The 27,329-nt window shown below is 39.9% G+C and overlaps 3 protein-coding genes and 1 long non-coding RNA gene across 8 annotated transcripts in view; 2 read left to right on the top strand and 2 right to left on the bottom strand.

Annotated features, from left to right (window-relative positions):
• LOC122570122 (insulin gene enhancer protein ISL-1) overlaps nt 1–21,458 on the top strand; it is a 35,392-nt gene extending 13,934 nt beyond the window's left edge. The window contains exons 2-6 of the mRNA XM_043732039.1: nt 11,466–11,652; nt 13,950–14,254; nt 18,150–18,451; nt 18,594–18,800; nt 18,997–21,458. Coding sequence (XP_043587974.1) covers nt 11,466–11,652; nt 13,950–14,254; nt 18,150–18,451; nt 18,594–18,800; nt 18,997–19,233 — 1,238 coding nt within the window. The 3' untranslated portion in view covers nt 19,234–21,458. The remainder of the gene's footprint in view (nt 1–11,465; nt 11,653–13,949; nt 14,255–18,149; nt 18,452–18,593; nt 18,801–18,996) is intronic.
• LOC122570123 lies at nt 19,267–22,114 on the bottom strand. Its single transcript, XR_006317704.1, has 3 exons — nt 21,456–22,114; nt 21,293–21,352; nt 19,267–19,344 (listed from the first exon to the last, which is right to left on the bottom strand). It is a non-coding gene; the product is annotated as an uncharacterized LOC122570123 (long non-coding RNA).
• A 178-nt stretch (nt 22,115–22,292) lies between these two features.
• Nucleotides 22,293–26,984, bottom strand: LOC122570144 (sorting nexin-4-like). 4 transcript variants are annotated; one of them, XR_006317730.1, is made up of 12 exons: nt 26,747–26,984; nt 26,410–26,621; nt 25,262–25,368; nt 24,900–25,116; nt 24,717–24,822; nt 24,507–24,616; nt 24,307–24,444; nt 23,930–24,140; nt 23,716–23,848; nt 23,494–23,608; nt 22,766–23,410; nt 22,293–22,668 (listed from the first exon to the last, which is right to left on the bottom strand). XR_006317730.1 is itself a non-coding variant. In XM_043732083.1 (11 exons), exons 2-11 carry the CDS (start codon nt 26,485–26,487, stop codon nt 23,360–23,362), a joined length of 1,266 nt encoding a protein of 421 aa, XP_043588018.1. In that variant the 5' UTR covers nt 26,488–26,621; nt 26,747–26,984; the 3' UTR covers nt 22,293–23,359. The 4 variants fall into 4 exon arrangements, 2 of the variants coding, with proteins under 2 accessions (XP_043588018.1, XP_043588019.1); XR_006317731.1 differs by having other exon boundaries at nt 22,295–22,668; nt 23,285–23,410; XM_043732083.1 differs by having other exon boundaries at nt 22,293–23,410.
• Nucleotides 26,985–27,183: 199 nt separating this feature from the next.
• The window catches only part of LOC122570140 (peroxidase-like), a 58,198-nt gene continuing 58,052 nt past the window's right edge, over nt 27,184–27,329 (top strand). For both annotated transcript variants that reach the window (XM_043732067.1, XM_043732066.1), the window contains exon 1: nt 27,184–27,216. In XM_043732067.1, coding sequence (XP_043588002.1) covers nt 27,192–27,216 — 25 coding nt within the window. In that variant the 5' untranslated portion in view covers nt 27,184–27,191. The remainder of the gene's footprint in view (nt 27,217–27,329) is intronic.

Below are 27,329 nucleotides of genomic sequence, written 5' to 3'. Positions count from 1 at the left end.
ACGTAATGTATTCCGCTGCAAATTGACTTGTTCAGAAATGTTCGACTCGATGTTCCGAATCACTCGGTAATTTATTTTCGGTACGTATATTACGCGCGGTAATTTCCTACATACGGGAAACGAGATTGTTAAAAAAAAAAAAAAAGACGGATTACCAAATTACGTGTATTCTAAGGATCTTGATACTCCGAGGCAAAACAACAACATGATTTAAATTATCCTCTACTCGTGCGCCGCTACATATCGATAAATGATCGACTGTCGGAAATCGTTTATCCGGGACAGAATCTAACTCTGGCGTACGAAAAATTTACGTGGCAGTTTTTCAAACTTTCACGCTTCGCCGTGCTTCCTCGTCTTGTCCCATTCGCCGAACGCACCAACGTAAAAAATTCACGCGTTTGCAGCGAAATCGCAGCGCAGCAACCATCGACGACAGCGCTCGTCACGCGATTCCACGAAATTTCCGTGGCGAAAGATAACGCAGGACGAATCGCATTAGTGGCTGCAGAAGGATCACGGAGAGGTAAAACTCGCGTCCCTCGGGGAGGATCCGTCGCGTAAATCGCAGAGTCGCAGCCGCAATGGCGTAAGGCCAGGCCAGGCGAACATTAACCGCGCGGTGTCTCGAACAAATCGAAGTACAGCCTCGAACTCAGATAACAGGGAATAATTTGGCAAGTCGACGCGTCAAAGTATAAATACGGGTTTTTCGTGCGGCCTTTCCGCGAGCAGGCGAGCGAACGAGCGAGCGAGCGAGCAGCCAGGCCAGATGGGAGCCGATTCGAGGAACCGAGTCACAGTCACACGAATTAGAACCTGCTCTCGGCCGACACCGGGGCGCCGGGTGGATGCAAAGGAATGCCAGTCGGACTGATAAAAGCCACCAACAACACCTACATAAATTTCGGTCCCGGGGATATCTAAGGACGACCTTTCGTTCATTTAAGCATACATCCTAAATTTAGTGGCGGCTACGGTGTGCCGTATTGGCCTCCTCGGATATGGGAGGCGCCTGGTTTGCGTGCAACAGCTCGTTGCTCCGTCGCGACGCCGCGTCCACGTTCCTTCGTGGACGTTATCGTTATCCCGACGCTGGCCAGCTTATTATTCCAGCGAATTGTTTCGAGTAAAGGTGACTCGCGGACACGGGAACACGCGATCACAGTTCCACGTTCGTTTTAAGCGATCTCGGACTACGTTTTTCGCGGCGAGGACTACGAGCGTCGATGACTTTTCTAAAAACCATCTTATCTTCCACTTTTCCATTGCGAAATGCGGTTTGCGGAATACGTTGACGCGTACGTTCGATCGCGATACGTAGGTGTATAACGAGACAGTTCAACGCCGACAAGGTGCAGGATGATTTTACGCCACTTCGATTAACCGTTCAATTATTCGCCCGTTATGCGTCGCTGGATACACCCGCTCAGTTTTCCAATCGCTTTTTATTACCAAAATCGGAACGTACCCTTCCTCCCGTTAATATTTCTCGTTAGTATTCGATCGGGATACGTTTGCCAGAATATACGATGAAACGTTGATCGATGGGAAGAGCGTCTCGCGATGCTCGAATCGGAAAACGGCATATTTAACGGTAAATCAAAAGAAGGTATTATCGTGGATGAAACTAGCTGTACAAGATAATCGAAGACACGATGCGTCTGAGAATCCGGTCTTATCGTTACTCCGGATAGTCGGTTTAAAAATGATATTGGACGAACGCATTTTACGCGCGCACGAGCACGATCACGAGCATATACGGTATCCGGAGCCGAGGCTGAAGGTATCCGGAGTCCGGACTCGCGACTTGTAAGGTGCATTCCCGATCCTGCTACGAAACCGGCCAGGCCGCACAAAAAAAGGGAAATAATTAGCGGAGGTGTTAATGAAATACCAAACGAACGCCGTGGGACACCGGGTCGGCGCCTCTGAACTGCCAACCAGACATCCTCGACACAGTCCACGGCGCCGCGCCGTTTTCTTTTCCTCGTCCTTCTGTAAAGCTGCAACCGCTACTCTCTAACGTATCTGCTTGTTCCTGGGCCCCCTCCCCGTCCTTCCTCCGCGTTTCCATCTTGCCCCGATGTACTTCTCATCCGACACTCTCAACCCTTCACGAATTTTTCGACTTTCGACGAGGAATGCCTTGTCCACCCGCTCGGAGATCTTCTTGTTACTTGGACGGAATCTCCAAACTGATTATCATAGATCTGTTTTCGAACCGATGCGGTGCTCCGCTCCGAGCACCGAACGTGTCGCTGTGTCGCGCTCACGGATATTTAAATAGCAACGTCGGTACATCTCGAATAAGAGGATACCGGCTGTTCGTATTGTGAAACTGAAAGTGACGACCCGACTTTAGAAAAGGGCATCCGTATTTCCAGTACTGGAAGCTGTCCGACCGTATTATGTAAATACGTACTTTAGTTATGATCATTACGCTATTGATATACTACGTGTATTTAGTTATCGTCGATGTTAGCTCTGTCTTCGATGTTGCGCGTGATTTAAGCGTGTCCTAAAAAAAAAAGTACCTTGTAAAATAAAAGAAGGTACCTTGTTCTTCCTCTGTAATACGGCCTTGGCCCTTTCGCGTGATAATCTACTTTCGTCGCACGGATGGTTCTTACGATTTTACACCGAATAGAACAGTCGACTGGTTCGTAATTTGTAACTCGTGGCTTGTGTTAAAATTTGCCCGTGTTAATGTTAATTTAATTCTTCGCTGTTCGTTCGAACCGTCGAGAGGAATTTCTCGAAAGGTCGTCGCAATGCTGGAACCGCGATAACGAATTTTGAGAAATTCGACGTTTAACGTACGTCGATTACCATAAAATTACGTAGTTGCCCGGAACGTATACATCAATGATACGTTACTTCCAAAATACACGATTCCCTGCAAGAGCTAACAAGCCGATTAAAATTAATGTATATGTATAGAATTGCGAAAAAGACGATGCCAGAGCCATGTGTCAAATGCACTATTCACCGGTTTAAATCAACCGCAAATGTATTCGTTTACCGAATTAAGTAGATAAATTAAGTAGATAAGCTGAATTATTCAAAGTTTTCTGCTTGTTACCGGGTTTATTCTAAACTTTCTACCAGTTTAAGGTAGGTATATCCAAAAGAATAGAAATTTCGTCTACTCTGGCACTTGTTCTTCAAAGACAATCGCCGATCGGAATAAGCAACTGCGCGACATTTTTCGCAAGTAAAAATTCGTTAAAACGATCGAAAGGTTATACCGGTCGGAATGAATGCAATATTCCGTGACAAATTCTATATATAAATTTGAAAGAAATTTGCAAGTTGAAACTGTGATAAATCGCTGTAATAACGAAACATATGTCGCGTTGCACGTATGAAATAAATCAAAATCTTCGTACGTTGTCGTGCGTTTCCTTTCGTTGCCGCGCTTGTTTAGGAAATAACGAAATCAATTTCCATTCTTTTCTGAAGATCAATTATTTCCAAACGATCTGTCCTCTCTTCCAAACAAAAGTACGCGCGTGTCCGTTATTCGAACAACGTCCCACGCTCGAGAAATTACATCGAACTTTATTGAGAAAGCATCGTGAATAGGGTGCATTATGACATTCGATGATCGGATTTCGAGTAGATACACCCAACGAAACATTTCTAGTCGTATTCTTTTTCTTTTGTTCTTTCACACCGAAACGCTGCCCCTAAGATACTTTGCCCTCTTCTTTCTTTTCCTTTTTCCCCCTCTATCTTTGCTGGCGTCACTCTTGTGTCCGGTCCTCTTATTCTATTTATGTGCCTTCTTATTTTCGTACCCCTCTTCACCGTCTTATCTACCTGTTCTAAATTCAGGATTTTTTATGCGGCTCCCATCGTCCTACCGTCAAGGGGTTATCCATCGTTCTACACGCGTACGCGGTTCTCGGAAGTACAGATTCTATAAAACAGAATGCGCCTGGATCGTGACTGGTTCGGACGTGCGTCGAAACCGTCGTTGTAAAGTTAAAATAACGAAACCGTGGACACGCAGATGCGCTGATTTATCATCGGTGCGAAGATGTCTCGAAAACTTAAAATAGATGATAGAAAGCGAGGGTTTATCGACTTTCACTAATGAAATATCGCTGTAGCGGCGGTGCTAGTCGGCAATAAAACTTGGTTAACACGTTAATGTGTCCATTAGACGAGTAGGAGAATCGGCTCGTAAGAAAGCTGATAAATAATTAAATAGAACGATTCAATTTCGTCGATGACTTTGACTATTTGCGCTTTGAACTTTCAACTTTCTACGTGATATACGTATGACTTATAAAAAGCTAAGGAACGACGGTTACTTTTAAACGGAGGGCATGTTATCGTTGAAATAATTGCAATAGTAAGATGAACGAGGTAAACAGAAATATACGAGGTAGCTGTGCGCGACCTTAAAGCTGACGATGATTCGCCACCCACATTCTACCAGTAGCAAGCTACTCTAAAATCCCAGCTTCTCTCGTCTTTGTCCTTTTTTTTCCCTTCTCCATCCTATCCCGCTTATCGTTATTATTTTTCTTTCGTCTCGCAGAACCCATTTTGCCGCCAATCAATCCGCTTTGATTTATAATACCTACATTGTGGTTTCGTAACGCCGCAGGAAGATACGCTTTCGAATACGGATAATTTAAAAATAATTTAGAAACGTAAAAATGTAATATCCTGTCTGGAGGTATAGGCGACTGTGTTAAAATAGATGTAAATGTGTAGAAAATCACGGAATGAGAGAGAAGAGGGAGAGAGAGAGAGAGAGAGAGAGAGAGAGAGAGAAATTATTATATCCTATAAACATGTCACCACGATTTGCAACCGATACGCATTATGCGTGTTATGACATTTGTAGCACAGTTCGATTTCTCTCGAGTCGACATCTAAATAAGAAATCGAGGGGAAGAATATTTTACGGCCAGACTCGACCCGGGTCTGCTACATTTGATTAAGCATTCGTTATCATCGCGTACGTTATAAACTTGTTCGAAATACGACATTGGCTTGCCCATAGACGAGTTTCGGTGCTGCGCTTTGCAGCACTTAATTGACAAGCTCTTTATTTACTTTCTTAACGAGTTGGTCGATAAGACTTGGAAAACACGCCAAAAGTTTCCGTCTTACTGGTTAAGTTTGCTGAAACATCGCAGAGATCGTCCGATTTGAATTTAAAGTCTTACCACAAGCCCGGTAGTGCGTGTATTGAGCGATACGCGCCGCGTGTTTTGTCGTTAAAGCTCGGATGACACGACGTTTCGTCGCTTTCGATTATCGATTTTGCTATCATCCGCCACGACACCGAGCGATCGCGCGTAATTAGCCGATTTCGTTGTACGTATTTCGAATTCTTCGCGATATCAACGACGAACAAACGCGAAGCAAAACGATCTTCGATACGGCCAGATCGTTCATTGATCATTAACTTCACGGTAACGAGCGTTTCTACGATCTTCGAATAAACTCGGGGCCAAGTCGCTCTGCAGGCAGCTGAGAATCACGAACGGCGTTCTATTATTTTCGTTACTAGACATTTTTGCTATCGGGCCTTTGCGTGCACGTACGTGAAACGTCTATCCGAGACTTTATCGTACCATTTACAAATTCTAATAAAGCTGATCGACATGCAGCGAAACAATTACGTATCGACGAGGAAAAATACAAAAAATCAGTGAAAAGAAAATTCGCCGCATCTGTCACTCGCGTGGAACATTAACGTAACGAGTAAATACCAGATATTATAGTAAATTCGTCATCGCAAGAAGCATCGTAAATCCGAACGTTCCATATTTATAAGAGACAGAGTGAAGGAGAGAGAGAGGGAGAGAGAGAGAGAGAGAGAGAGAAACATGTCGTCGTAGCGTTCGGTGCATCGGTGTATCGGTGCACGGCCAGTTCTCGAAGATACGAGCTGCTTGTCGTCTCTGGAAGCTAATGGGACGCCGCCGACACTCTCTTCTCTTTCGAATCTCTTTGATCCTGACCGAACTTGCCCTTGCCTCTACCTCCGCGACTCCTGTCCTCTTCCCGCTTCCCCTCGCCCCTGCTTGTTCCAGACTCCGCGTCCTGACCTTATCCGCAGCCTCCTCGGGATCTTCATGGTGGTCGCGAGTCTCATGCGTGTATACGCCGTTGTAAAGCCAAGATCCGGTAGAAATGATCGATTTTTGCCGAGTCTGGGAGTCAGCTCGTTTGTCAAATTACTTTGTACTTGGTGTGATTATCGCGACTCGCGAACCAGAAAGATAATTATACCTTTCGCGTGGCGCTGTTGCGTTGGATTTTCCCAACTTAACGAGGCTTAATGCGCCTTTTCGATTTGTTGCCAGATACGTTCGCTTGAATTTCGGGATGTGCCGAGATTAAAGTTAATTAAAAATTGATGGGAATAGATTGCAAGACGTGTTCGAGAAGACGCGCGATAAATCTTCGAATCAACGTAGAACGTAGGACGAAAGTAACGTCCGAAAGATTCCTGTCCAATTAACAGAACGCGCTGAACGTTGCTTAAAAAAATATATGTACATATTTAGTTGGCGTAATAACGGGAATGACATAGCTGGCATAAGAGTTTCGCATAGTACCGTATATTTACGTATATATTTTCACGGCCGGATTGCTCCTTTTCTCTCTCTCTCTCTCTCTCTCTCTTAAATCCTTATCCACGCACACGGTCGAAACGTTTCAGGGTGGCCGTAAATCTCAACCCTTTACCGCGTGCATTTACATCTGGCTGTACGCGCGTGGATAGAGCAAAAAGAGAGAAAGCTCATCTGTAAGCTTATCCGCGCTATCGTGTACGGTACGGATGTTCTTCTTATTTTCCAACCGGTTGGGAAACGTTCGCAGGGGCCCCGTGTTTTTACCGGTTTCGGAGTAAAATTTCGTCAAGTCGGAAGCCAAGTAAGACGCCTCGTTCTCGTCGTAAAACTCGCGGTATCGCCATCGTTCGCCATATTTTTTCTTCCTCTTTCTTAATCGTATACACGATTTTAACGATGATCGTTGTTGCTCCGCTCCATCTTCTTCCTCTTCCTCCGCTTCAAAACCACGTTCGAATACGTTGTTTTATTGAACAAGCAAGTTCGATGGGATTTCTGACCTTTCGCTTCTTTTTATAGAAACGGGAAACATGTACAACCGACGAAAACAGATTTTCGCAACAAGTTTCGACTTCGATATATATATATATATATCTATGTATAAAGAAGCGTATTTCTATCGCTCTACTTTTATACTCTGTTTTTTCTTTTCTTTTTCCCTTTTTTTTACTTTATATTCAAATACAGAGATACACGCGGAAAGCATCGAAGCGACTCCACCTAAATAAAATTTCGAATAAGTTCGTAAACGACAACTATATCTATATCGGGAATCGCATCTATTTACGCTTTTCTATTACTGTTTTGCATTTTCATCGGCCACTTAACATCTGCCACAAGCGCGCCAACAAACTGCTACGCGCGTAAACTTACGTTATAAGCGTCTAGTTATAGAAAGTACTTAGAGAGAAAGAAGAAGTAGCGTTTGCCGAAGCTTCGTACGAGCATTAAGGGCGCCGTTTATCAATTCGATAGGTCTCAGTTACTATTTCAACCTGCTATTGGGAGAAAGAGGTCATATCGTAGACCGCGAGTACGCTTTTTATCGTGTACACCGGTGCATGATAGATAGCACATTGTAGTTGCACTTATCAAACGATAACGTAAATTACAGCCTACGGTTAAGTTCATGTGGCACGGTGTTGACAAAAGCGAGCAGATTCATATAAACTTGTCGTCGCTTCTTCCATAAAAATAATGTTATTTGACTTGCAACGGTGAAACAGGGACCTATGCCTACGCTTGTACGTTTGCGGATATCTTCTAGTATAAATAAATTTCTATATCCTACGTACGACGTACTATCGTCTATGCTGCATCTAGTCGTACCGTATCAGACGACTATAACGTACAGAATATCGAAAATGAAACGGTATAGGAATCTGATAATATTCTAGAACACTGGAATATTATTATTCTTCGATTCAAAGGCGATATCGTGCGTCCTAGTCGTCGAGTCCGTCGTACCAAGTTTCAAGAAGAGATTTCATAATCGTCACGTTGTACAAGTAACCTTCTGGACTAAGCCTTTTTTCTAAGACCGTTTATGTATCGATTGTACGTACGATTGCATTTTGAAATCCATACGAAACGCGACTGTAATCGTATCTAATAAATTCTACGTATATCATCGTCTATGCGCGTGATAATTTTTCTTGTTCGTCTATAAGCTAAGCGCGAATTAATTAGCAGTTAATTTATCGCGACGATTATTATTCAGTCGTACTCCTCGTAAATACGCCTCTACATAATATTCGTTGTCATTCTTAATATTTACGGCTCCTTTGACAGTTCTTTGAAATGTTCTAGCATAATTCAGACATCGTATTGCAAGATAAAATATAGAACAGTGTATCATCGTGCACAGTACCGTGCAAAAGTTTCTAGATCGTGCGTCAAATGGAAACGTTTTGTTTTTACGAACGAATATAAACGGATTTATTGTTACGTTAATTAATCGTTAATTCTTCTCGATCGCCATTGTACGTTTATTTAGTTGACGTTATAAGATACCTAATATAGACAGTTATGATCGTCGTACAGTATCGCAGACGCGTTAATAGTTTGGCAACTCTTGGCTCGATATTTCTTACTTGACTGTAACTGTAATTTGTGTATACCGTTATTTTTAGTCGATTGCATAGCCTTGTTTCCTCTATCTACGACAAAGTAATAATTTCTTTTTCTTGTTCTTTTCCCCACTCGTGTTACGCATCGCACGTAACGTACAACATTTTCGTTCGCAATCCTCCAACGACTTAATAATTTCCAGAATAAAATATCGAGCGTGGATGATGAAAGCTCGTCGCAAAATACCTTCGTTACGATATTACGATCATCGTTGCGATCAAATCATCCAATTTCTATACACTACATATCGAAGAATTACTTACTCGCAGAAAAACCACCCCCGGTTTGGCAAACCGCGCAAGGATAAAAAATCAGGAAATAGAAAATCGGCGTGCAAGAAAATTGATAGTCGTTGATTAATCGAAACGTAAATGAAACGCGAGCGTCTCAAGAACGCAGAAACAGATAAGCGAATAAAAAAAGCGCGGCGTGGTGCGTCGCGTGGAAGAACAATATTGCGACAGGCGTCTGATTTCGGAGCGAGCGGAAAGCGTTGACGCGGAATGATGCATCGAAATTTATTATCGAAGCTGGATTCCACGATAATCGCGCGCCTCGTCTCTCGCGTTGAGTGCAAGAGACGAGACGCGACGAGACACGACGCGACGCGACGCGACGCAACACAGCGCAACACAATGAGAATAAGAAACGCGTTTCGCGTTTAGGTTAGGCTTCGCGGTTGAAAGGAAAGAAGCTGCGCGCCGACTCGATGGTTTCAGCCACGGAGATCTGGGCGGAGTTTCGAGCTACCGAGCTGAAAGTGCACCGCCCAGCTTCGTCCCCTGTTCGTCCTTCTGTGTTCACCATTCCCCTCTACGGTGATTCCCACCCTTGGCAGGATTTCTTTCGCGGTTCGCGTTCCTAGCGCGCAAACGCACCCCGGCACATAGCCACGAACTTCAGATAGATGCGCGCCACCAGTGGACCAGCCACCGTTGCACCGCGTCTACTTACGCCCGGTCCGTTCTTTTCCATCCTTTTCCCCTTTTCGTCCTCCCTCCTTGTCCATCATCGTCACTGGCATCCTTTTTCGATCCAACTCCATTCGTTCGAATCGCATAGCCAAATCTATACAAAGACAAAGAGAGAGGGAGAGAGAGAGAGAGCTTTTACGATGTTCGGATGTATCAACGTCGAAGGACGCGTTTCGCTGAATATTCGTAGACGAGGAGGAAGTGGATGTAAAAATTTCGTCAGTAGTAGAAGGTTAACGAAGGACGTATTTTCGATGTCAATTACGTACGAACGATTTCAATAATCTCAGAACGAAAGAAACGATATGAACGACGTTTAACGATCTCGGGTCTCCTTCCCACGAAGGATTTATTTTTATCGTGCCACCCGTTGTACAAGCGACTCGCGAGGGTAAATCAGATCTCTGGCAAACAATGGCCTTCTCTTCGTATTCTTTTGTTCCCGTCTGCGCGTTAAAACTTATCAATAGGCTTTCGGTGAAATCTCGACTTGCCCGCTTTTTGCACGCGTCTCACTCGCCGAAACAAAAGACGATGACTGTAATTTTCGCCGCACAAGTGTCTGCATTGGCGGCTGAAACGACGCCACGCCAGCCTACGTGTTTTCTGTGCCGCGACAATGCAACGAAAGTAGAGGAAGCCACTTGTCCGTGGACTCCTCGTTCGAAAGCACGCCTATTCAACGATGCAAGTTCGTTTACGAAATCGTTTCTATATCTCTACGATCGACAAGATTTCAACGTATTCGCGTGAGCTGTGCTTGCAAATACGCGATACGAACGATCCAATGCCAAGCACTTTTCTACTCAAACAGAAATACCCTTCGCGGCTTGAAGTAAGATCGATAATAATCTCCGATGATTCGACACCTTGAGAAACCTATTTTAATCGCGATAATTTTCCCATAGGATCCTGTACTATTTTCTCGCGAAATAAAGGAAAATGTACGAGTCCTGTTCCTTCGTAAGCAAGACGCGGCTAATAAGTCTCGGAAAGAATAAACGGTAGCTGTTACACTTAATAGACAGTGTGATCCGATTATCCTGTGATTGACTATTCGAAATTCCTTCGTGTTTTGACGACTTAACGTCGTTATTAGCAACGATCTTGTCGCTGATGTTTACATACCCGATAGACAACCTGTTATTATCGAGTTGGTGAACAAACGAAACGAGCATTAATTATCCGTTCAATCGACGTATAATCGTGCCTGATAGACAACAAGATTGCTGCTACCCGAGATCGATCGTATTCTTTTACCATTGCATTTAATATTTCGCAAGGAAACGAACGTGCTACTTGGACGAATACGATGTGACTGTCAGTGCTCGTGCGTTCGAAGCTTCGGTAAAGGATCCTATGTACCTTATTTGGTTTGAAATCTAATTCGATGATCGAAAATGGGAATAAGGTCAAGCGGAGAGTAATTTCGCTGCAAAATTAATTCCACGTTAAATGAGACCGTTCTCAGTATTTTACAACGTTACGTAATTATATACGCTGTTGAGTAAATATTTAATTACCGTTGAATTATTTGGCGAGAATAATTCCATTTAAACGCGCAAGAGGATTCATCCCGCACTTGTTCTCTCGAGTATTTGTAAAAATTAATCAACCAGTTGGAATATCGTTTTCTCAATTATGAAATGTTAATCGTACGCCGTCGTACGTCTTTCGATACACGCGTGGTAGTTGCCTAATTGCATACTGCAGGGAAGCTATGTGTTTGTAACGGAAGTAATTTGTTTTGCAGAGAGCACAAGTTCGCATTGCGTGGGATGCGGCGGTCGAATTCACGACCAATGGATCCTGCGAGTTGCACCAAATCTGGAATGGCACGCCGCCTGTTTAAAATGCGCGGAGTGCCAGCAATTTTTGGACGAGCACTGCACTTGCTTCGTACGAGATGGGAAAACTTATTGTAAACGCGATTATGTCAGGTAAGACGTTGCCTCGACTACGTCGTTGGTTATATCTTTGACACGCCGTTTTCGTTCTTTTCATTTTCCGCTCATCTTCCCGTAATCATCGACAAATATTACCTGTTTTTCCATACGATAAACGTTCTAACCGCCAGTGTTATTTGCTCTTATAACTCTAAGCTCTTCGGAGAATTTCGCATAATTGGACAGCGGAACAAAATTTTTACGATTAGGAGTGCGTTATTTTCGACTAAAACGAGATAGAGGAACTTGGAAACCGATGGCATTCTCTCGCGCCGTACTCGCCCGTGGCCATTCGCTCTTTCCGATGCGCGTTCGCGAACACCGAGATCGGGGAGAAATAAAAATAGAAAAAAAAAACGATGCAACAGGACGAGCGAAAAGAAGAAGAAGAAGAAGAAAAAAAAAAGAAAGAAAAGAGGAAAGTAAGAACTGACAAAACGTTTTTCTCCGGAGTATTTTTATCTAACATACACGAAGTAGAAACTACGGTCTGCATGCGAGGAAATGCATCCGTAACAAAAAGCGTGGTTCACACGTGGTTGCCTCGAATTTACGCAATTCAACGTAGTATTTCGTTTCACGACGAAACTCTCGATCCCAAGTTACGCTAAAAACGTATACAATGAAATTTCTGCCTTCAACGTAAGAGCCTAACGTACAGTACCTAAATGCGTCCTTGTTCCATTCGTCGCGTGACGTTCGTCGATCGTTCGAATTTCGGTTCACCCCGTTTTTTCTTTTTCTTTTTTTTTTTTTTAAGTTCGTTTCGCTGAACGATACTTTTGCAACTCTTTGATTTATTTATTATAGCGGAAAGTTAAACGTATCGAAGTTGCGAAACTCGGGAAAGTGGAAGAAGGCGCGGAGCGAGGGATGTAACTCAAAGTGAGAACGCGTTCGAATCGATTCGACGATGCTGGAAATCGGATGATACGACGTGCCGTTCTCAATGCAATTCGAAACGAATGGCGAGAAGAAAGACAGAAGTTTTTAAAACTCGCAGCATTGATCGACAGGAATTCCCCCCGCGAAGACGCGAACACGTAGCAAATATTTTTCTGGCACGGGGACAGGCGGTTTATTTGCATTGATCCATCGAACGTCGAAAAGCGTCCGAAACGAAGAAGAAGACTGGCATATCCGGTCGACGCGGATTTGCCAGGGCTGAGCGACACCGATGACGCCTGTTTGTTGTTTCTGTCGCCTCGTACGAAAAGTCGAAACAACCGTGGGGTAAAACGTTTCCTTCTGGGTGTTCTTCGACGCAGACGTCCTTGAGTAAATTTGGTTGTCGACGGATGGAAAGTAACGCGGCTTAAAATTACACGTTAAAAAAGTTTTGCCGTGATTCTGTCTGTTTCGGTGCTACAACCACGTTGTAACACAGTATCGACGAAACACGTGTTCGCGTTACCGATCTTTCGCGAAATAATCGCGATCAATTTTTCGCTAAAACGATTTCCTACGATTTTACGTTCTACGCAAAAATCACCGCTGTGATATCAATGGCGAGTAAATTATGGACGAAACTTGGTGATATAATTACTGGAACAACTGATAATTAACCAACCACGTAGCATCAGAATGGAATTATCTATCGCATGAAACTTTTTATTAATAAAATTCGACAATTTAGAAAGCACCGCTAATGAATGCAATTTAGTTCGTTCGGTTTCTCCGAACGAAGTGCTGCAGGCAAGCACAATTAGCTCGAAAACCGATAATTAACTGCTCGATCCGGCAGCCGAGTAAAATTTCGCGGAATTATACGCAGAAGTCGATGCAAATGGAGACAATAAATAAATTTGCCGGTAAATTTACCTAAAAAAAAAAGGTGATAATTTCAATTTTTATATTTAGCGGAATTAGTAGGATTTCAGATGTTTGGCGCGAGTTAGGATAAATCCTGCGATCTATTGTTACATCAGGTTTAATCCGGTTTTTAAAATCCTCCGTCTCTTAACACCAATTTGTATACCTGTTCTTTTTCGTTACTTTGATACTGATAATTATTCGCTCTATCATAATGTATTCCTTATTACCGATCCTCATTACTAACACCTAACAGCCGAAAGAAAAATAATTACCTAGGGGAACTTAGTTTCTCCTACCACTGACACGTCGCGGGCTTTCCACACACCTGTCGTTGATTCGTAATCGATTTTGTACATTTTTTTCCGTAATATTTTAGCCAAACGTGTCCAATACCAAAGTCAACACCGAAACTACGAGAAAAACGCGATCGGAAATGAAGTTGCGAAAGGATCGTTAACACAGAGAATTCGTTTCAGATTGTTCGGAACAAAGTGCGACAAGTGCAGTGAGTGCTTCAGCAAAGACGACTACGTAATGAGGGCAAGAAGCAAAATTTATCATATAAAGTGCTTCCGATGTTCAGCCTGCATGAGGCAGCTAGTTCCTGGCGATGAATTTGCCTTGAGACAGGATGGCCTCTTTTGTCGACACGATCACGACGTTCTCGAGGGTGGGAAACTCTGCTCGGGGCCTGGTGGTGTTCCTGGAAGCGAGAACAACAACAACGCGTCCCTTATGAATAATAATCATCATTTACACCCCAACGATGGCTCGATATCAGGTAAAGAAACTCTTTTGCCTCTTTCGTCAATTTCCATCTACGCGACGGGAATGCAGCACGTACGATGAAAATTATTTTCGCACCGAGTACCAACAACGAGCGATATTTGATCGCGAATAGGAGGAATCGGAACAGTAATCTTCGAAAATCATCCTATGATGTTAAAGGCGCTACTAACTTTGTAGCAAGAGCGAGAGATCGGGAATCTATGAACTACAATTTCACTGATGTTGACGCTTTCAAGTGCGATGACCACCAACGCGTTGTCGAGTGCAGGCCAAATATCGACGTCTTGATATTTTGTAGCACCGCGTTGATGTCACGCGGCAAACCGACCCTTCGCGTAAACTTTAAAAAGATGAAATTTTTAGCAAAAAAGAAAAAAAAACGCCAGTGACTGGCTAACTTTGGGAGTAAATTTATGCGGACAGCAAAGTGTTAATACTAATTATAAACGATACATTAAACACATTCGTATTACCATTATTAGCGACCTAAAGGATTAACCCGATGACAATGTTGCGCAAACGACAATTTGACGGGATAACGGTACCGTGACTTTTATCGCGTCGGCAAATGAGCGTAACCTATTTGCGGATTACATTGTCTGGACACGGGCTACCAGGGCACAAAGAGCAAATTTGCAAAAGGGACTTCGCTCGAGGGGAAGCTCAAAGGGCCCTTCTGATGCATCGCTGTTGTATTAGGATCACCGGTCATAATTAGGTGTTGATAATTGAAGCCTTTAAGACCCGAAAGGCTTGACCACTTCCCTCCTACGCGGCCGGATTACACAGGATTAGCGTTCCTCGAGCTAGTCCTAATATACGAGCACACACTGTCTGGAGATCGGTTGGATTAAAATATCTAATAAGGCTCGCGAGCAGATAGTAACTTAATTATATCGACGCTGTTTATTTCGTGCGACGTCCACGAATTCACAAATATAGTTTAACGAGATCTAACAGAATCGAAACGTGTCTAGGTGATTTAGCGACAGACGGATCGCTAGACGGAGGTATCTGGCGGCACGAAAATTGTCAAAACTGTTAGTCACAGCTAGCGGATGTTTGGAAAAAGGGTTGTATCTTCGAATCGAACAGATTGTTCTGCTTTCGATGTCGTTTCTAAACGGTTAGCAAATTCGTGAAGAAATTCATGGAGAAAAATCCGAAGATTTGCGACAGTCACATAGAGAAACGTCAGAAGTGGCGATGGCTTATTATTTATACATGGCCGCGTCTACTATTACTAATTCATTATTTACACGCAGCGGCGATAAATTATATTTGGACGAGGATTCTAACGACGTGGTACGAAGCTGGTTAATCGGTGATAATTGAAAATTGCGTAGTACGGGACACAGGGCGTAGCTGAAACGTTCACTTCTAATTCTCGCGTAAACAATTTCATGGAGGAGCGGCGCGAGCCGCGTATTTTCCATGATGTTTGTCACTTGGCTTCCTTATGGAAATGGTTGCGCCTAAACCGTCTTTTCCCGATGCACGAAGCCCACGGGCCACGCACCGGCGACGGCAGTGGTTTGACAACTCTTTACAGGGGAACCGAGGTGTCAAATGTAGCACCTCTCTGCCAACTACCGTGGCACATAACTACGCACGATCTCCTTCATTTCTTCTTTTTATTTATGGACGTTTATTCAACTCTTTTTTCCCCAACCTCTGTCCGGGAGTCGCTTCCTTTTTCCTTAGTTTTAATGGACGGACCATCTACGAATTCACGTACACCGCCGTTGGATATTGTTGCTCGTCTATCGTTACGATTTTATGCCTTCGAGAGAAACTGGGATTAGTATTTTTCTCAGTTGGGTTTCATCGTTTCATCGATGATCGAAGCTTGGAATTAATTAATAAACATAAACGTTTTCTACAAAGTATGACGTAAAATATTCTGGTTATCTATCGAAATATTTCTGACGACTGAAGAATCAACCAAGAACCGACCAATCTTCTTTTCGACGCGAGCAAGAGATTTCTCCTTCTTCGTAGCATATTCGGACAGTAAATTCTCGCATTAAACAAGCAACGCCGTGAACACCGCCATTACCCCTTGAACCGTTCGCGATTAGCAAACTATAATAAATGCCGCAAAGTGGTCGTTAATTATAATCAGTTTCATTCTTGCCGCCGATTTCTTCCAGCGTTTTCTCGTCCACGAGTACCTACTACTCTCCAATCATTTCGACTCTCTCTCTCTCTCTCTCTCTCTCTCTCTCTCTCTCTCACTCACTCATTCTTTCGGAAACGCGGTTCTGCCTTTGTGACCGCTTATTTGGTTAGGACGCAAAAATAGACGCAGGATTTCGTTTGCTCGGTTGCCTTTTCGTCTTACCGTCCGCAAACATTCGAAATTCGCTTTCGTGCGGCTACCAAATCCTTTCGAAGGACACCGCCAAGGAAACTGGATCCTTATCGCGGCACGAGTTACTTATTGCTCGTTAATTGGGAGTTAATGAAATTCAACGTTCGTCCCTCGTCCAGCCGTTTACATATGGGTTTCGCTGTTTGGTCGGCTAAAAAGTGTCCGAAAGGTTCGTGCTTCTTCTTCTTCTTCTTCTTCTCCTTCTGTTTCTTTCTCTTTCTTTTTCTTTCTGGCGAAGTCGCTGCGAAGGAGTCGTTTACTGATCGATGCGACTAACAAGCGAGCTGAGCCTGAAAAATCGAAAGCTCCTTCTTTTCCTTTTATATCCTTCGTCGGTTTGTGAAGAGGTTCGACATAAATATCGGACAATTTCTATTTGCTCGTCCGATGATAATGGATGAGATAAAGCATGTAGTACATGGATATGGGGTGTTGATGAATTTTCACTGCATAGAACATTAGTTTAAGGGTAGAACGAGATCTTGGGCTGTGCGTGCACGTGTTGCGAGAGCTCGGCTTTTCCTCGTTCTCAGTCAATTATTTTTTAACAGCTTCCAACAAAGGCGATGTCGATCGTCGATTATGCGAATCGATATCTCTCTTTCTTTCTGATAATTCTTTCGATATGTCAAAGGTATGTGGACGAAATCGTTCTGTATAGATACACAGTCGATTGCAGCGGACACTCTCGATTCGCATACGATTCTTATAAAATTTTCTCCAAATCGAAGCACAGTTTCATGTAAACTGCCCTCGATTCAAACAGCGTCGATGCTCGAAACTTTTCTCGATCGCAGTCGATCTTGCGAAAACGTTGCCGAAGACCTTTCCGATGTCTCTCGTCGGACCTGGTACCGATCACGGAATCGTCGCCAAAGTTTGCTCATCGACAATATTGTCTCTGGCCTCTCGGATAGTCAACAGGCATTCGTCTCAGCGTTCTCCATCCGCCATGCTGTACCACTATCCGGATCTCCCATTAGCTGGCGAAGAACGTTTTGCAGGACCGGTTAGGACGATAGTCGCAGCTGGACATTCTACTCTGCATTCTCCTGATTTAGTCGAGCTACTCTTCCCCGAGAGTTGGCTTTTTTCCAAACAACCGGCGAATCGTTTCGTGCAATAGCCAGTGGAAGCAAACAACGGAATCGCCATTCGTTTCGGCCTTTCCTTCCACTTCTTGAATTATTTCTCTCGTTATCGCGCTTCTGCCTCTTAGTATTTTATTCGACTATCGAAGACATTTTTTACGCCTCGATTCGATCTGCTAACGATACGTGAACGCGATTCCATTTATTCGTAACAACGGCGATAGAAAAATGTATCTATCTAAACGATACGAAAGTAGGTATATAATATATCATGTTATTTGCGTATGCGATAAAAATTTCGAAAATTGTGCTTGGTACAGTGACGGAAGCGAGAGAGAAGGAAAAAACGAAGCGAAACTGTGGTAGAAAAATAGAGGCTGGAAAAATCGAGGTGAGTAATCGTGACGTTGATTTGTTCGTAGATTCCGGGTCTGAAAGCGGGTCGCACAAAGCTGGCGTGGGTGGTACTCGAGGATCGGGCGGCCATAAAAGCGGCGGCGGTTCTGACGGCAAACCAACCAGAGTTCGCACCGTTCTAAACGAAAAGCAACTTCACACGCTGAGAACTTGCTACGCCGCGAATCCGCGGCCGGACGCGTTGATGAAGGAACAATTGGTAGAGATGACGGGACTGAGTCCGCGCGTGATAAGGGTATGGTTCCAGAACAAACGGTGCAAGGATAAGAAGAAGACGATCGCCATGAAACAACAGATGCAGGAAAAGGTTGGCATTCGAGTTTTGGCATTTCGCTATTATCGCTTTCGATAGAGACAAATGTTCAAAGCGCACCGATCCACTGTATCGTTTCTATTCGTTGTCGCATTTCAAGCCACGATTTAACGAACGAAGGTGTTCTATATTTCAGGATGGCCGTAAATTAGGCTTCGGTGGGATGCATGGAATTCCTATGGTGGCTAGCAGTCCCGTAAGACACGAGAGTTCCATAGGGATGACACCGCTAGAAGTTCAAGCTTATCAACCACCGTGGAAAGCCCTTTCAGACTTCGCCTTACACACCGATTTGGAGAGGCTAGATCCTAATACTCCTTCTTTTCATCATCTGGTGTCGCAGGTGATTATCGTAGACATATTTCAAATAAGAAAAAAAAATAAAAAAGATGAAAAAAGTACCTGGTATCGATCGTATCTTCTACGAACGTGAATAGCGTTTAGGAACGAATCGCATGTTCCTATATCGAAGCGAACATGTGCAGTAACGTGTTGCACGATGCGATATATCCATACGCGATTAATATAATTCATTTCAGATGCATGGTTACGATCTTCACAGCGGACCACCACAACTACCACCGCCAGGAATGCTTGGTGGACCGATGAACGATGGCGGAGGCGGCGGGGGTGGTGGTTCTTTGCCACCCCCCGGCCCACACCATCCCAGTAGCGGCGGCCCAGACATGGGGCAACACCCTGATAGCACGGATAGCTATGTAACTTACCTCGAAAGTGACAGTGACTCTCTTCATCACGATACAGGAAGTCCATAGTGTTGTGCAGTGTGGCCAGAACGAAAGTGTCCGCTTTCTTCGTGGTCTTCTTTCAATAAGTGCTTGAAGAGAATCGTAGTCTGCGAGAACAAATAGTACCATTACGGATGGCTGGAAACGAAACAAAGATTGCGTTATCAAATTGCGTGTGAAATGTTGTTTAATCGAAGGAAAAATCTTCCCTCGTGAGACGAATTGGTGTAAAAATTCGGTTTAACGACGTGCCAGGGTAATCTAGCCGTAGATTAACTGAATTCTTCGAGAAGGCTAACGTTAAAATTATTGATCGACCACGCGAGTGTCACGTTTTACGTGGAAAGTCTTGAATTAGAAGAATTCGGCAGAAATGTTACGTTCGATTAGTATGATTATTATTATCAATTGTTCTTCGAAATTACCGTTGATCGATTAAAAGGCAAATTTGAATTTGCACGCGTAAGGGTTAAGAAATATTGACGTTTTCGATAGAAAGAAACAAATTACAGGAACGATATGATTTGCAGAAACAGCGGAGCTTAATATAGCGGAACGATAGAGGACAGTTATTTAAATTGCTATTGTTGTGTCGACAGAAACAATTGAAAATTACTGTACGATCTATAAAAAAAAAAAAGAAATACGTAACTGAAAAACTCCGATTAATTTTTGGAGCGTATAAGCGAAATTGTTTGACGTAAGTATGTATTATTTTACCAGATCGTAGCTTCGTGCTCGATATTTCGTAATTAAACAGTTGTGTCGTGAACGAGAAAAATTCGATACATAATGAACGCATTCGTTCGCGAGAAATCTCAGGTAGGATATGTATAATGATTCATGAACGATATCGGCAAGCGGATTTGTCGATAGAATAATTGCTCGTTTGTTACGGAACGGTAATGATATTTAACGAAACAGGCGAAGAAAGTATGTAAAATACTGCGCCAATATTTTCAAATGAAATACAGCCGTGTAAAAAATCGATTTCTTCGCGAAACTGACAATGAGTAATCGAATAATAGCGAATTAAGGAGAAATTTTATCATGATTATTGTAATTTCTAGAGCATGCGAAAGGAGATTGCAATAAATGACGATCAAACTGATTGTATGTCGAGTTGATTTTACCATTGTATCGATGTCTTTAAACGAAATTCGCCCTTATGCACTGAAATTGTATTGAATTGATAAAATTGTGATCGACGAATTTCATGATGAATATGAAAAGTATATTTATTAATTATCGTTTAGGTACATAGGATTATTTAACTATTTAATAAATTAGAAAGGCGATTCGTTTGTTTATTCTTTATACAATTTCAGTGTATTGTTCATGGGCGGAGGGGTGCAATAAGTGTAATACATTCTCTTAGGTCAAGGTATCGCATTAACATCGAAAGATATTAATTGTTTTGAAATTGAATGAATCGATTAAAAGTGGTCGAAGGTGTATCCGAAACTCTGTTCTGCACCGAAGTACAGTAATTTCATTGAGGAATGATGATTCAATTGTCCGCGATAGCTTTTTTTCCGAATGTCATTTCAGCCAGTTCGAACGACCAAAGAATGCTTTTATCACGATAGAGAAACGAAAACGGAAAGGGAAGGACGAAGCAGTGCCATCAACAGAGTTGGACAAATTTGTAAATCGCCGTATATAAAAAGTAAGAATTGACGTGGGAGAATTTACACTGATAGATAAAATGTTTACTTCGATAGCTTTCTTCGTAATATAATCTTTCTTCTTTTGAATTGCAGTACATTTTTTACGACATAGGTTATCTTAAACAACAGAATAATTATTAAACATTAATTTCTGCGACGGTAAAACTAGGAGGAACCATTACAAATTCCTCGATCACAAATTTTACGTAACAAACAAAATAATATTTGTCGATCTACCTAACCAAATCGGCATATCGAAAAAGGAAGTTACTTTAAAATTTATTACATAATACCTTATTTATTGTGTACAACTTTTAAATCATACTTGAAAGAACTTCCAAAACTATCGGTGACAAACATTTATTCAAATAAAATGTGTTTTATCGGTTGCAAGAAATATGTATCTATACACTTACCTACGTGATTTACTGATCATCAACCATTTTTATTCCAACTCGTACAACTTGTCGTTGACACTATTTGCAACAATTAAAAATTTCCAAATACCACTTAAAGTTTATTTTTAATAATATCTATTGTATTATCTATTACAAAATAAGAAAACAGGTTATATCTTACTTTCCAACTCTGTTCCTTCGTCCGCATTGTTGTGAATACAGAAGTGAACGACTGTCTCACTGTAAATATAGTTGTGTCCACTACATATAAATTTGAATCATGATGTACCGCCAGGCGCAGCTAATTCATAATATTGATTACACGAATAGCCGAGTTATGTATAAAGGATTAAAAAAAAAAACATAAAAAATGCAAGTAACATTGACGATAGCGCATTACTCCCTGATTTATGTTGTAACAAGTCATATTGTAAACGCAGGTACATATGTACATTCGATTAATACCAAAGTGTGCGAAACTTCATGTGAACACGGAAACGCACTGAATTGTATTGTAAATATCGTCTCTAACCCTCCCCTTCCTCCTGATCCTAACCTCGTTGTCGCTAATTAGTGGTTCGTTTTAGTGGTGATTCGTTTAGATGTTTGTATAGAATCGTTCCATCACCGCTCCTCTCGTAATGTACATGTTTTGAAAGGGAGAACACCGTAGACCTAACATTTTCGTAATCTATTCGAATCGTCTTCGAATTTGTATAATATTTCTATACCGGCGCACACGTAATAAACTGTCCAATTAAATTATTCGTCTTCCAATTAATTCACAACCTTTTCTTCAATTTTTCTCTTTATATCTCGAAACAACTTGATTTTATAACATTCAAAACGTATAATAGAGATAACAATAAATACTTCCATTAGCAAGATATTTCGTAGCAATAAAAGACCATAATGTTGTCTCATATATTTTATTTAAATTATTAGGAATTTCTTGTACAATTAATTGTCGTCAAAAGTATTACAATAAATTTTGTTCAAGCTAATTATTCATTACAAATAACATTAATTATTCGTTATAAATATTGTATATATTAGATATTTAATGAAAAAAAAATATATAATTTATCATATTTAATATCAATTAAATTATATTATTGTTTTTAAGGAGTATTAATGAGCAAACACACGTATAACGTACATATGTTGTGTGATGTACCTTTAAACTTATTCATTACGCCTAATTGAAAGAAAATTTAGGAAGCTTAATCGAGGAAAAAATTGTTTTCTTGATCGAGTAAGACAAGAAACCAAGAAAATTGTTACTGTTATAGAGGAATTGCTATAAAACTTTAACATTGGTATAATAGACATCCATTGATTTTAGACGCAGAGTACATTGCAAAATGTATGACCTAAATAAATTCTAATGAAAACTGAAAAAAGAAAGAAGAAAAGAATTAATATATGATTTAAACTACCATACTATAATATACTGAACCAGGTATATACGTAGAAAACATAGTTACTCACACATAGAAAATAGTATTTCAAATCTTAAATTTTTATCATTTATCAATGAGATTAAGGCTCCTAAGTATTACGAAAAATAAATGCAACAATTGTATCGATAAATGAGATACAATTCGGGATTTAATCGACGTCAATGAAATTCAAGCCTATTGAGCAGATATAAGACAGTGTATAAAAAGTTACAGCAACGATTTTTCCAACTTTCATAACTAACATTCTAGGGATTTCACTTGGTGATTTATATTATATATAAATCACACAGATCTTGACTTATGACAACCCTTAAGTACTGCCTGAACATTCACATAATTGGTTAATTGTATCTTACACGTACAACAAGAACATACTAAATACATATAAATATTAAATAGTGTCTCACATAACTATGTATATATCCAACATGAATTGTGTGTATATATAATATATATGTATATATAATATTATCTAGTCTAACATTAAATAATAAAAACAATCTTGTACATTGATGTAATAATAAGCGTACAGTATGAGTGAGCTTACAATTATAGGAATGTATATCGCACGAAAGATGTGGAACAATTATTGTTCTGTGTCAGCTTCAATAAGAAAAGATTTTTATGGCATACTTTCCAGACAACTCTTGATATGCTGCCAAGCTTGCAATCCCTGTAATTATTTATAGAAACATTGATTCATCTGTACAAAAATAGGTAGTAAATTAGTTAAATAATAATATACAGAAATGTTACCTTTCTAGCAAGTTTAAATTGTAAAATGCAGTAAGCTGCCAAAATTTCTTTTAAATCTACCACCTTTTGGTGTTGAAATCTTTCAATGTCCATCATTGCTTTAATAGAGAAAGACCTAAAAACATTACATGTAAAATATAGAGAAATGTATTATACATAGTTTCATAGTATATATTTTATACGCTATAAGTATGTGAAAAATATTTGATTGAAATATATTACTTTAAATCTTCATCCACCCGCTTGACGGCTTCTTCGTGTTGTGCAATCCTCTGTTCTAATTGTAGCATTTTTAATTCACGAACTTCTTCTGTATCCACAGATACAAATAATCTTGACATTAAACCAGATTTACCTACAACAATAAACTGCATTAGCTTCAAAAATTCCCATATTTGTAAATTGAATGGTAATAGTACTTAGTATAATTTAAAACCTTGTATAATTTTTTCTTTTTGTTCAAATGCTGTGGTTAGAGCATCATGAGCTTCATCTTTGGTTAACTGTAAAGCTTCTCTTCGTTTGACAACTGCTTGTAACGCAGAAGCACCAAACAGCCATTCTTTCAACTGATCTGCTATTAGTTCCTCTTCCTCGAGGGTTGTATCTATTGTAGCTGCTAATGAATCCAAGTAGTGACCCGATTTCTAAGAAAACAGGCGCTGTAATGCAGTGCGCTTTGCAATATATATACTTGTAGCATAATTCAATTATGTTTTATCATATAGAAATTTCTCGCAGAAATTGGTAATTCTAATGTTTCTAAAGATATAAACGTTAAGGAATATTTATAATATATATAAAATTGAATACCTGTAGCCCATCACCCATTTCTCTTTCTATGGCACTCCATTCACTAAATACACGACCATAATTTGCATGTAATTTGTACAAACTGTGTTGTTTTTCTACAAGTCGCGCACGTACTCGAAGAACATTACATAAATTATTCTGAAATATTAAACGGATATGTACTACTATAAAAGTTTACTTTTTCTCAATGCTGAACATACCTGAAGTTCAATTCCATAGTTTTTGATTGTTTCAAATCGCTTATCTGGTTTCCTTAATCGCACTGCTACGCTCAGTGCCTTTAATTTTGATTCTACTAATTGCAAATAACCTATCATAAAACATTAATAATTACCACACTCATTATAAATGTATAAATAAATAATGATATAAATAGATAATAAGATATATACTTCTTTGACAGAATTTACCTGTTTCTTTAATGCTTTCCCTCCAGCCATCCTTTTGTTGCAAGAATCCCATAAAATGCTCATCACGGGACAATATAGGATGCGAGGCTACCCTCAATAGGAAATTCTTAGAAATAAATTTATTGTAAATATCAAATACATATTTTCAAATAAATAAGCAATGAATAAATATAAATAGTATACCTCAAGACCAACTCTTCGTCTATCAACAAAATCTGGATCGAATGTATCAGTGGTAACCTTTTGCCATGCATATAAAACTTTTTTTTCTGGTAATGGAGGCAGTACAATATATGGATAGGAAATTTCCAAATAAGCTCGGAGTAGTTCAAATTCTGTGTATCGGCGCCATAGAGAACTTACTTTGGTGAGTGCACCTTTAAAGCCTGGATCTGTAATTCTACAATAATATTTAATATACATGTATATATTTCATAGATGTTAAAGTAACTTTTGCAAAGAGAGACAATTTAAAATTAAATGTACACAAGCTTAAAACATTCTTATTTTAACTTCATTAGGTAAAGAATAATAGGTTCACTTACTTAGTCTCAATGAGGTAGACTGTATAAAACTCTCTTAAATTCAATGCTCCATTTGCACGCTTTTCGGTTTCAACTATAGAGATTTCCATATGATCGAGCAGTACATCCTAATATAGAATATAAATAATGAGTTTAAGGTATAAAAAGATACAACTGTTTTATTTTTTATATTATATAATTTATAAAAATAGATTTAAAGAAAAATGACAAGTACACATAAATAAATCTGAAGATTATATTTCTACATAGAATATTTGTTATTATAAAATAAATAAAACCTACGTAAATAATTATTAACAAATATTAATAACACAATTTATTTTTAATATTAAGTGTCAATATTAAATCATATTGAATTAATACAAGGAAAGCAAATGAACTATTTTATATTTATTAAGTTCCAAAATTAAAAGTGCAAAATTTTATAATTTGTATTATTATCATTAATTACTCAATAAAATAATATCTTGCAATAATATCTGAATTTAAATTGCTTGCATGCTAATTCAAGACATCATAGGTTTAAATATCCTTCATAAACGCGTATGCAGATACCGCCAACACTAGTATAGTGGTACTCAAACGGATAGTTCATGACCTACTTTGATACTTTTTCAAATAAATTAAGAAATCTGTATTTTCTATTGTAATAATACAAGTAATTTCTTTTAAGCAATCTAGTATCATTTAGTTTATACATATTATACGTTTAAATAATACAAATTTATAAAAATAACTTAAAGCTAATTTATACAACGAAGGTGCACTAGAAAATTTGACATATTAAAAAAATGTAGCATAAATTAAGCAATAGTAAAAACATAGATATAAGTTGTTAAAAGTAAAACTAAAAAATAATGTCACAATAAAAAAATAAGAGATTTAGAACAACAATAACAAAACATGAGAATCACTGAGCGTCACTTCGATTCTTTCGCAATATACATACATATTCTGTACAATTATCTAGTGCTTCTTTAACTTAAACAAATATAATTTCGCAGTAATTTAACTTTGTACAGATATTACGATAATCATAATACCTAGAAACCCGTTCAAGTAAGAACGCGTTTAAAAATTATAGCTTCGAACGACGTATTGATTTGGCGGACGAATTGAAATGGTCAACTATTCGAAGAGTTTCTTACCTCCTTTTGTGTCTCCATAGTAGTCATGTTTGCGTTTGACTCCCTCTGATAATTCCCGTTCTGAAACACTTCTTCCATGATTCTGTATCGGCCTAAAAATCTACGAAGCGGCAAAGGAACTTCGAAGCCTTTCACATCACGTCCACTTTCTCCATTACTGACAGTGTCACTTTATTCAATAGAGCGCTGTACGTTGCAGCAGGTTAAATTCCCTTTAAAACGTTCAATAACGACTCATTAATTCGTTTATGAAAATGTTTCGTTAGTTCCATTAACATATTTATTGTAATCTTAATAATTCATTCGTAGTATAAAGAATTCGTTTAAATATATTTACATCCTGCAGATAACAGCAACTCACGTAGTTTTCGATAGTGCTCTAGGGAATTTTAAGAAGTGCGTTAAAGCCGGAAGTTTTCGAAACAGATGCGTGCAGTTGATTGCAAATTGCGAGAGATGAAATAATTTGCGCATACACTATTTTAATGTCTATGTGCGCGTGCAAAATCATTTCTTCATAAATATTTTTTAGTAAATTCAGTAATTTTAATTTCTGGAGAAATCACAGAAACACAGTGAAGGTAATTAAATATAATAACTACTGAATATATGTTTGTTTATTTAATAGAATGAAACAACTTTTCTGAAATCGTACATACTATATATATTTATATCGCTGAGCAAACTGCGACGTGATGGCCATTCTTGTGTTGTGATCATAACAATGGGACGTGTTTAGTATTACTCCGCAGTACGTAGTACACATACTTATTCTTTCCTTTATGCTTATTCATCGTTTAAACGCACGTTAGTCTTAACTTCGTTTAATTAACGCTCGCGTTTTGTGCAATAATGTACTATAATCTATTTTTTTTCTTTTGATCTTTTTGATTGCCACATTTTAGCGGCAATTACCGGTA

Source organism: Bombus pyrosoma, linkage group LG8 (genome assembly GCF_014825855.1).
Source record: "Bombus pyrosoma isolate SC7728 linkage group LG8, ASM1482585v1, whole genome shotgun sequence".
NCBI lineage: Eukaryota > Metazoa > Arthropoda > Insecta > Hymenoptera > Apidae > Bombus > Bombus pyrosoma.
Note: the sequence above shows the minus strand (reverse complement) of the source record. Positions and strands in the feature narration are given on the sequence as shown.